Raw genomic sequence first — 10988 nt, forward strand, 5'->3', positions numbered from 1 at the left:
ATACTTGGGCTCAAGGCTCAAGAAAGTTGGGGGTGGGGCAAACTCACAGTTGGGAGGCCAACTTTGACATGGAGTGGGTGGATGGGGGAGGGGAGGGAGCAAATGACCCACCCAAAATATTACAAATTGACACCTGTGGTAAGGAACGTTTTCCGGATTCGCGTCTTTTATCTTCAAGCAGCCTTTCTCAACCCTTGTCACCCTATGACGATAAGCAGTGAGGACAACTCGAAATTTTGAACATCGTCAAATTTATTGTCATTTTGCACTGCAACGCTGGGTAACCAGTACCACTCAGTATACTTTAGGCCGTTAAATAAACATTGAAACTTTGCGCATAATTTTTGTCGTTGTTTCATAAAGCTATTTTAAGTTCTCTTGAATAACGAAAAAAAAGCATTTTTCTCTGGTACAACTGACAACGCATGCGCAGTTACGTTCAGTACAGTTCGCTTGTTTGTGGTAGGGGGTGGAGTGGGACGTGGAGCGCGATCGAAAATTTGTTGTGCATCAGTGTTTTCTTTGGTTATAAGTTGTTTTCTAGCGATAGTGTACCAACATGTCGACGTCGGATAACTTCTTAGTCATCGAGCCTTCGCAGGAGTTGCGATTCAAAGGTAATGCTTGTGCGCCAGTTTCGCCGATAGGTGTGCTGCAGTTGGGGATGGGCACAAGTTCAACTATATCATGGTTTTGTGTCCATATTTGACGGTAAAAAATATCACTTGAGATTATTTTAAAGGGTGCTTTGCTAGCTATGTTGCTGAAGTGTTTTGATTGAGAGATAATGAGCAATGTCTTCCAGCAGGCTTTGCATATTGGGATGGCATACATTTATGAAATGTCCGATTGTAAGAACATAATGTGCAAATGGTCGAGATCTTTGCAGCAGAAATGAGATCCAAGCTCTTACTGTAAAAGTGGTTGGAAAGACACTTGAGTATCATTTGATACCAGGAAGATCTCTAGCATGCCTATCAGTAAGATCAAAATTACCATTGATTCAGTAACATTACTTGATGATGATGATGATTTGGGGTTGTAGGGCGCATCAACTGCCATAGGTCATGCAGTGCCCATAGTAACATCTACTTACTTTGACATAATTGTGCAGCTTTAGAGGCAGGTTTAAAGAATGTAGTTTGGTCAGAGAAAAGTTGGAGAAAGGCATACTTCAAAAGTTTTTCTTTACTTAATTACTGCTTTAATCTCAAGTAACTAGGAAATATTGTTAGCATGGTTGTTTTGCAACTTAATTGAAGATCAAATAATGAGCACTATTGGTAGCATGGTTTATTGCCATTTGGAACATCGAAAGCATGCATGATGGAATGGCTCCACATTAACCCACAGGAGCAAAAAGGAATGTTTGTCATGTGCAGACAGACCCTTGACTCATTTTGAATTCATATTTGTGAATATATTCATGTACAGCTTTCCAGAGAAGCTGAGGGCAGTTGCAATGGCAGGAATAATTTTAAGAGACCAATGAAATGGACATTATTGTTGCAACCAATTTGTGATATTCATTATCGTCTTTAAGGGTTTCTGAACAACACTTTGTTAGCTCAGCCATCAGATGTGATCAAAGCTTGTTGATTTGCTTTTTGTGTTCTGTCCTTTAAAGATTTCCCATGATTGGAACTGATGTCTTTGTCTGGCAGACACATTTGAGTTTGCTGACTTGTCATTTTGCTATGTTCATATGTGTTGCACAGGTACACTATTTGACCATTTCAAAAATATCAGCTGATATTTTGTCATGCATGGCATATGTGGATGTAACAATAGGCCCTTGGATGTTGAGTATAGTTTTTCTGTCAAAGTGTTGTATAGAGAATTTAACAGCAAATGACTTTTCAGGCCCATTTAAAGATGAAGTGTCTAGCAGTAGCTTGACCCTTACCAATACATCAGACAAGAAGATCACTTTCAAGATCAAGACCACTGCACCAAAGAGATATTGTGTGCGACCAAACCAGGGTATAGTGGAGCCAGGAGCCACAGTCAACATTGCAGGTATGAGTGGTATTGACCCTTTTGCATTCTGAGTGCTAGCTTGTACAATATGTTTTGTTTTGGGCGCTCAACCCAGATTATCATTGAATATACTATGAGGGAAAATCACATGCCATGATGCCACAGATTTATGTTTCTCCAGTGTGGACAGCTATTTTAAACTATTCATCTGTTTCACTGTGTCCAAAATTTTTTGGGTGTAAAATGGATTATTTTTTATTATTTATAACTTGTTTAGGCACAATGTGTTTCTTACAATAATTTGGGGACCAAATTGTTGGAGCTGCATTTTTATTTGTGTTTTAATAGCAGTTTATTGACAACTAAGGATGACATTTTGAACAGGGCCTGTGCTACAGTTGCACCCCTGTAATCAAGCCCATAACCTATTTCAGATGCAACCCAATTATCCAATCAATTTAGTGTGAAAGGCTTTAGGGTGCTTAGAATTAAGTCATGAATATCACAATATTAGAACACTGTGTGGAACTGCTGTAACTGAACTGTAAAATTAGGGCTCAGTTGACTGAGTGTTTGTTGTTTGATTATCCAGAGAAACTTTTGCATGCATGTAAGCACCAATCAGCTTCAAAATCCACACCAGGTGCAGATGTTTGCATGTAGGAGATAAGATTGGGGCCTCATGACAGATGCAAAGGGGTGTCTACTTTTTATAGAGAGAGGTGAGCTATTTTGTCATTATGCAGTCATCATGAGCCAGCTGTTATGGAATGGTGCTCAACCAGCCTGAGGTGACTGTGCCATGGTGTTGTGTTGTGTTGTGTTGTGATTATATTTTTCTGTCCTGTTGTTTAAATGGCACTGGACATGGTGCTGAACCTGGCTGAGGTGGCCACGTGATGGTATTACATTGCATTGTGATCATGTTCCCTTGTTCCATCATTCAAATGCTACTGCCATTTTCTGTTTTGCAGTAATGCTTCAGCCATTCGATTACGATCCTGCGGAGAAAAACAAACACAAGTTCATGGTACAGACGATGTTCCTGCCTGAGGGAGAGGAGGTGGAGTTGGAGACCCTGGTATGTTAGTTGGGGATCATTGCAGTCTTATGGGCTTCAGCACTCACAGAGATTCCTAGCATATGCCACTGTTTTCACTGGAAAAAGAACATTTGTGTTTTGATCATGTGTCAGTAAGTCATGTCACTGAAACCCCATGATGTCACAGTTATCCAAAGGTGAGTTGGACATGTGTTTGCCCATAATATTGGAGGTACTGGTGAAACTAATTTTGGCACAACCCATAATGTACCTTCATGAGGTACCTCAGGCAATGTTTGAACATTTATGTCATCAAGGTGGATCTGTTGAGGTAGGTGCTGTGATACCCATGTTTCTGGCATGCATTTAGATTGCAATTTATTTCATTTGCATGGTTCAGACATATGACCCCTTGATTTATGTCATTGCTGGATGAAGGCAAGAAGGCTTACAGCATTCCTGTCATTGGAGCTTCTGCAAACACCTATTACACACTCTGAGGAGGAAATGTTGTCATGATCTTCAGGCTTTTACCTTCCTGCATTGCATAAAAGGAACCAATCTGTGATTTTGAGATTCTGGCAGACCAGTGAGATGTTCCTGCAGGCAGATTGGTGCCAAACTCATGGGAGGGAATGATTAGATGGTCTGCATTTAGAGCTAATGTGCACCTTTTTTGCTAGAGACTGGGAAGGCCCTAGAACTCTGTGCCTGTTGGTTGGTTGGCTTGGTCTTGCGATGTTGACGTGATGTGCGGATACGGAGAAGTGATTTGTGATGTGGAGAGAAGTTATTTGTTCGCTTTTCCTCTGTGGGAACTTAGATCGGGTGCAAGCCGGAAGGATGGCAGTGAACAAAACAGCCAAAATGCTTTTTTCAGGCATTTTGCTCCCTGAGATAGTTGTACGCGGCTGCAATGCAGAGTATGTAAAACTGATTGGGCGCGTGTAGCTGTCACAATGCCGGTGGCCGTCTTCTTATCATAATAACTACGGTGACGTCTGAAGCCCGATGGGCGAGGATGTGATCCGGGGGCGACCACCCATGTGTTTCTGGGTTAGATCTGCTGCCCTGGTATGTGTGCAGGAAAGCCTGAACTGTTCAGGTATCGCCGTAGCTCGGACACCTCACCGTGCCGAGCATGATTGACATGCTGAAAGCAAGGGTTGGGGAGGGGGACGAGTGCTTGGTTATTTCCTGTGTAACAGGAACAGATGTTCCAGATGTTCAGTTCATGAACAGATGGACCCATTTGTTCGGTATGATATGGCGGGTATTGGCTGAATTCTACCGAAAAGGACAACGGTACATCGACTGCAAACAATAAACGAGCATCGATATGCTGGCCTCGGTTCGCCTCTTGAGCTAGATGTATTTATGTATTTGGGCCCAGCTCAACAACTTTATTGTACAGTGTTGGAAAACTTGACATTTCCTGGTATAATGTATACCAGGAGGTTTCCTACTTCAGGATTGTGACTAGGTCTAATTAAATATTTTGTTACTCCATCATGATGCAACAAAAACAGCCTTTGGAAAAACTCATTTTACCTCTTTGGTGTCAGGAAAAATAAAACCAGAAGGTGCGACGGCTTGAGACTTTGCTGCTTCCATCAGAAGCCATGTATTGATATCTGCAAGAGCACAAATTGTGTACCCACCAGACTAAGATGCCCAATAGGAAGCAGCCTGTGTCGCTTTCTAGGTATGTGATAAACCATGTATCAAAAATGTGAAAAATAAAGCATGTGAATGTTCAATGGAATCGCCTTTGAACAATACTGGGAAATGAGAAACGAAGTACCAGAATCACACAGGTCTTTAGATTAGCAAAGCTCTCACTTCCTATGCCCTACGCAGACCAACTCAAACTTGAACATGGCTTAACCTACCATTGACGAGGAGCCGCATTAATTGCCAAGTGCAGTTGCAACAACGTTCAGGAAAACCCGAGCTATAACCGCTACCTACAGACGGCCGCCTACCCACGCTCCACCGCTGTGTCATAGCAATACAAATAACAGAATCAGTCGCAATTCGGCGTCGGAAACATTTCAACTATTCAGCGGCTCGCGCCCGCCTCCCAGCTCAGGTTGGAGGTGTGACATAGTAAAACTCCCCGATTGTTTTTAATGAGTCACCTCCTCGTGACTGATTTGTCAAGAGCTAAATATTTCTGCTCACGCTCATGCCTGAACAGGTTCGTAAACATGTGGAGGGATGTATAGAGATGGACATCATGATTATGAAGGACTTATTTGCACTTATCCAGAAACCGCCATGTGGTTGGATTTTGGGTCACTTCCTGGTATCTGGAGTACAAAAATGTTATGTCAGTTGTGGATTTAAATCAAGTTGAATTTGTCACTTAAGGGTGTGAAATTAAAGCTGGTAATTCAGGCTCTGCGAAAACCTTTTAAGTCGAAAAACGTTGTATAGATAGCCAAAAAAACTTCGGAGACAGCCATCTCACTCCGGCAAAAGCACCAGGACACCAGAGTAGCATGAGCCCATAACTTTGGCTCGGCAAATTATGGAGAAGGGTTTATTAGGACAAAAACATTATTAATTGCAACCTAAATGATCATTTCACAACAGTAGCGATTAAAGCGCATCAAAATCCATGAATACCTTGCATTATCCGCGGGAATCAGCGGAGTGACTGACTGATCCCTTTGCCGGCCTACACGGGTCTGTCCAGGCATTGTACTTGCGCTGGGTCGGTAAATGGCTTAAGAGTGTTGCCTGTCTCTATTTTTCGGATGGGACGTGCAGGGCCTCGTGTGTTGGTCGGTAGTGGGAAGGTGGAGGACATGTATGTTTAGCTGCTTTTAAGACCAGTTTGCTGGTGGAGCGTGAGTAGTGCGACCGTGTGTGTGGTAGTAGTGTGATCATGGTGGAGCATGAGTAGGTGGCCGTCCGTGGCATGTTCATTTGCATTTTTTTGTGTACCATTTTTGTCTGGCTGTGGGTATGGTACCCACCCTCCATTTTGGAGGGTGTATAAGCCGGGTGTGTAGCCACCCTCCATTTTGGAGAGTGTATCAGCCCGATGCGTAATTACCCTCCGTTTTGGAGAGTGTATACACAGAGCCTTTCATAAATTGCAAACCAATGTATATGAACATGTGTTTCATCGCACAGGGTATGCGATCGTGTTGTTTCCAGTGTGCCATGTTTAATGCTTATGTTTTCTTTCCTTTAAAGTGGTTTTGCATGAATTGCTGCGTACGAAAAGTGACGCTTTTGTTGAGTGCTACCCATTGTACTGTTATCTCTCACTGTAGAAAATTTGTACTCCGCTACCACGAAATATTTTGGAATTCCAACACTGCCATTGTATTTATGATTATGTTCGCGTTACATTTTTGACATTAACCAGCTTGAGCCGATAGTACCAGAAATGGTTTGAAATCAATGCTGGAAGCTAACGCAATTCACGTGGGCCATGAAAGCTCATTGCTGGACCGGTTTACGTGGCCCAGAAGCATTGCCCGATTGGCGTGAAACTAATTGCTTGAATTACTGTGTTTGGGCAAATATAAAGAGCAATGTGAAGAGCTTATGAAATGTATCCCTCAGTGCGTAGGCAGATGTACTGCAGTGAAGGGGCTCTTCGCCGTCTGTTCTTTATTTTGCCTATCGGAGATGGGGCCCCTCTGTTCGCTGACAGGTTTAAATGGTTATGCTAGTCCTCTGGGATGAGTGCAAAGCGGTGTTATCAACCCATAGAGGAGCGGTATTGTGCAGAGGTTGGACTGACCGAATTCGGTGCGGCTGGTTTCAGTGGAAGACTGCCAGTCCGGAGCAGATCATGACCTCGAACAAGATGCGCTGCGTGTTCGAGCTGCCGGCGGATGCACAGGAGGATCTGGTCAACAGGGTGCGTGCGGGGTCACGTCGCCCCGGTGTGACGCGCGGCCGCGGCCTGTGCCTCGGCACAACCTGTCGGCCCCTGGTCACGGCGGCTGGAAAGTTTTGTGTGCATTTTCCCAGCGAATGTGCAACGACATGGTGCTGGAATATGTTTAATAACCGATAGTGACGTACAGGAGCGCTCGACGACGTCTGGGTCGTCACAGTAACCTGCGGGGTGTTCCGTGCCGTATGTGGCATCGTAATCGTAAGTAACAGCTTCCCACCCGCCGTGTGCTGCGCACCACTCCTCGGCGCAGGCTGCGAGCGTCGAGCGTTGTGCCGCTTGCGCGAGGCGCGATGAGTGCCGTCGTCGTCGCTGCCGTCGGCACCGGGGCCATGGCTTGACGGCGGCTCGCGCTGACCGGCAGCCGGAGCCGAAGGACATGAAGATGGCGACGGAGGAGCTGCGCAAGCTGCGGGAGGACCTGAGCAGTGCCCGCGGCGAAAATCTACAGCTCAGGGTGAGTGCTCGGGACGGCCGACTCCACCGCCGACTCCGCGATGCTTTCCGCGACGCCCTCAGTTGTTTGCTCTGTTTTACGGAATGTTCGTGACACATCTCTGCATTTGTGTTGCGGCCAGACGGCCCAGCCAGGCAATAAGGATCAACCTCGCGGTTGGGAAGTGACATTTCTTGACTTAACGGTCGTGGGCAGTCCTTCTGAAAACTCACAATGAGTGCTTCATTGTGCTGCCATCAGGATCAGATGTTGATTTTTGTACTGAAGGCAGGTATGTAGACTAGAATGTTGCCGAGGTTTCTGTCAAATAATTATTTCTTCACACTTTGCACTGAAATATGCTTGTGCAGACTACACAGGTGAGTTTGTCCGCGTGGGATCGTCAGGCGTCACTTTGACATCGCCTGATCATTGGCAACAGCCGTATTCGCCGCTTGAGACGGCTCGATCATGGTGCGATGACAGGGTATGTGAGATATGTGCTGTGCTGCACTAGGCCCAATGCCGCCGCCGGTGGTGTATCCCTTTATTCCTTAATTGAATAAAAGGTCGTAAAATTGTCGAAGACAAAGATAATTGATCATTTGTTGTGCCATTCTTCAAGCTGAATAATGGCAAAACCATCTTTCTTTGTATGCGTCGGTGTATGTGGTCGTCATCTTTCTTAAGTGGCTTCTGGGAGATGGCGAGAGGCGGGTGGGCTACTTTTTCGCACCATTCCACAAGCGTGCGCGGTCGGGTTTGATGCCGGATGTCGAACCTGCGCCCATACGGCGCCTCTTCCGCGGCTGACCGTTAAGCTACAATGCTAATCTTAAGGAGCTGCCCGAGTTGCTGAGATGAGCTGCACCCGTCTGGGCGACTGCTGTTGAAAATTCAAGTGCATTGTTCGCACGTCATGCTCAGTAATTTAAGAAATTGTTGGAGACGGGGTTAACAAGCCCGATCCCTCCCAGAGCATCGGTTCACATTGTAAGTTTACTTCGTTTGTGTTTGCGTAGTGTGGTGCCACCATTACGTCACTGCGGCAGAGGCGTAGAAGTGACAACACGAATCATGAAGACACATCGCAGGATCGTGTTGGTAAAAGAATCTGCGATATCAGCGGCAGGTCATTGGCACTCTAGCGCTGGCCGTGGATTTGCCTGGGCCCAACCGTGTAAAAGATGTGTGTGGTTTCGCTGACCAGATCGGATGCGTTTCTAAATTTAACCGCACTCTTTAATAGCTCAAGCCGACTGCGATCCACGCGGCGATTTTGATGCTGCTTTTCGCATGAGTGCGTCGTTTATCGATCATGAAGGTATTGGCGAAGTCCGTGTTTGATGCACTCCGCCAGTGTGTAAGTCGAGCGACGGCAGCACACTTATGTGGCCGATCGGTCAGCTGTAGCCTCACTGAACCCTAATGCAAAGCTAGTAAATTTTCGTGCCGTGCAATGGTTGTAAAAAGCACCTCAAATTCCATGATTTTGACCTGTTTTTAATTCATGTTGGAATAATTCAAATTGGCTGAGCGGGTTCTGGGATAGCCTGGGAGAGGGAGGGGGGGGGGGGGGAGAAGGGGGAGTATACACCAGCTCACCAGTGGTGTGTGGTCGCGAACGCCAATGGCGTCACGAACAGGCAAAATGCAAGGCCATTGTGTGTAAACATGGGATAAGAACATGATGTAGTCAAGTTAGGAGAGTGGATGGGAAAACGTGGAGTCCACAGGAACGATGTCAATTTAGTCTGATATGATGATAGTATTTATTGCTTTTGGGCGTGTTGACTACGTGGCCATTTTGCGTCCTTAGTCTTATGATAGTCTTTTGCTGCATTATGGTAGGCTTGTCAATTCAGATATTGAATGTACAAGCCGAGAATCAGATACAAGCCTTAAAACAATCATTTCCAAATGCCGTCGGTCCCGCCGGATCTAACACCGGTCCTGCCTCACTGGGTAATCCCGGTCCCGCTGACCCTGTCACTGTTGGCCCACCGGTCCTACCTCACTGGGTACTACCTGCCCTGTTGATCGTGTGCCGCTCCGCCGGACTAGACCACTAGTCCGGGTGAGCGCAGCTCCACCCCTTGCCTCTGGGCAGTGTCACACTGGCCCTGCTGAGTTGGAGGGTTCCAACAGTCCTCTCGAGTTCTGTTTTGCCGCCGTCAGTTGTAGCTGGCCCCGCTCTGGCCGTGTCGAGTGTGTGGCCGCGTGTGAGGCGGTCAGCGACAGCGGCAGGCTGCGGTGTGTGACTGCCGTCGCGTCCGGCGGCCCCCGCTGACTGACGCACCCTTGGCCGTTGCAGGAGGAAGGCATTCGATTGCGGCGCCAGCTGTCGAGTGCGGCCAGCGCGCCGGGCAGCGCCGCTGCCGACGCCGCGCCCGCCGACACCACCATGTACTATGTGATGGCCGCCGTGGCGCTAGTCATCGGCGTCATCGTAGGCAAACTTGTCATGTAGACCGGTCCGATCCGCCGCCGCCGCCGCTGGCAGAGCAGCACCACCGCCAGCAGCAGCAGCAGCAGCAGCTCTCCCGTACCAAATCAGAGGCGTGTGCCTGCGCTTGTCCGTCGGTGTGGAGTCGGACCGCGTACGACCCCTCCCCTCGTCCGCCCGCACGCATCACGGAATTTCTTATCTGTCCCCGGTTTCGGCCCCTGCCGCGATTGAAATGGCCCGTGAATCTGGGGGCGATCGTTGCCGACGGCTCCTCCGACCCCCTCTGCCCGAACCAAGGTAGTGGCGAATGGCTTGCCGTTCTGGTGTGGCCGTATGCGAGAGGTTGTGCACGCATGCGCGTCAGGGATGGAGGCGCCAAGGCCTGGCATGGGGTGTTGGTGTGGGAGTGCCGGTGTCACTCTGAACAGTGCAGCGAGCTGCGGCGTGTCGTCCCACCGCCTGCCATTGGCCAGCCAGCGATTGTCCAGTCTGCGCCGAGAGGTTGCTCCTGGGTTAGCGGGCGAGGGAGCGGTGGGTTGTTGTCTTTTCTACGGCGCCCGACGGAGGAGGGGCGCTCTGTTACTGTGGCGCCCCGAGCTGTCGTGAAATCGCCGGTTGTTTGGCTGTGTGGAAATATTGCGCTAGTCGTGGGTTACGCGTCTTGGATCTTTATGTTACTAATAACCCTTATTTTTGTTTTCATTTCTCCCTTTCTGATACGAAATTTATGTAGGGTGCGTTGGTGTCTCAGCCAGCATGCAGCGGCGCACGATTTCAGCTTTCCTTCCCTGCTCGGTCTCAGTTTCCTCCTTTCCGCCCTCTCTATACGGGCGCCTCCCTTCCTCTATGGCTCTTCCAGACTGCTAGGCTTCAGTAGCCGTTTGGGAACCCTGCACATTGGTTGGAATTGCCATTGGCAGGGTTGTGTAATATCTCCCAGTGTTTATAACCCACCGGAAGGTATCATCAATATGCATGTCGATTTGCCTGTCGGTGATTTGAAGTAGTCAATAAATTCGAGCTCGGACTCATTCGTACGCAATTCAGCATCATCGGACATGTCACGAAGAGCGCCGTGTGAAAGGAGCCGACCCAGCCATCGGACACGCAGCTGCGGCGCGCCTCGTGCGCAGCGGACGGAAGCTTCACCAGCACAGCC

The 10988-nt window shown here is 47.8% G+C and overlaps 1 protein-coding gene across 1 annotated transcript; it reads left to right on the forward strand.

Annotated features, from left to right (window-relative positions):
- Window positions 1-552: 552 nt before the first annotated feature.
- LOC119099368 (vesicle-associated membrane protein-associated protein B-like) lies at window positions 553-10484 on the forward strand. The gene is made up of 6 exons (XM_037222503.1): window positions 553-617; window positions 1864-2019; window positions 2955-3061; window positions 6810-6905; window positions 7309-7401; window positions 9695-10484. Exons 1-6 carry the CDS (start codon window positions 560-562, stop codon window positions 9848-9850), a joined length of 666 nt encoding a protein of 221 aa, XP_037078398.1. The 5' UTR covers window positions 553-559; the 3' UTR covers window positions 9851-10484.
- The last annotated feature ends 504 nt before the right edge of the window (window positions 10485-10988 follow it).

The sequence above is a fragment of the Pollicipes pollicipes genome, unplaced genomic scaffold, assembly GCF_011947565.3.
Source record: "Pollicipes pollicipes isolate AB1234 unplaced genomic scaffold, Ppol_2.1 Scaffold_4740;HRSCAF=5597_pilon_pilon_pilon, whole genome shotgun sequence".
Classification (NCBI taxonomy): Eukaryota; Metazoa; Arthropoda; class Thecostraca; order Pollicipedomorpha; family Pollicipedidae; genus Pollicipes; species Pollicipes pollicipes.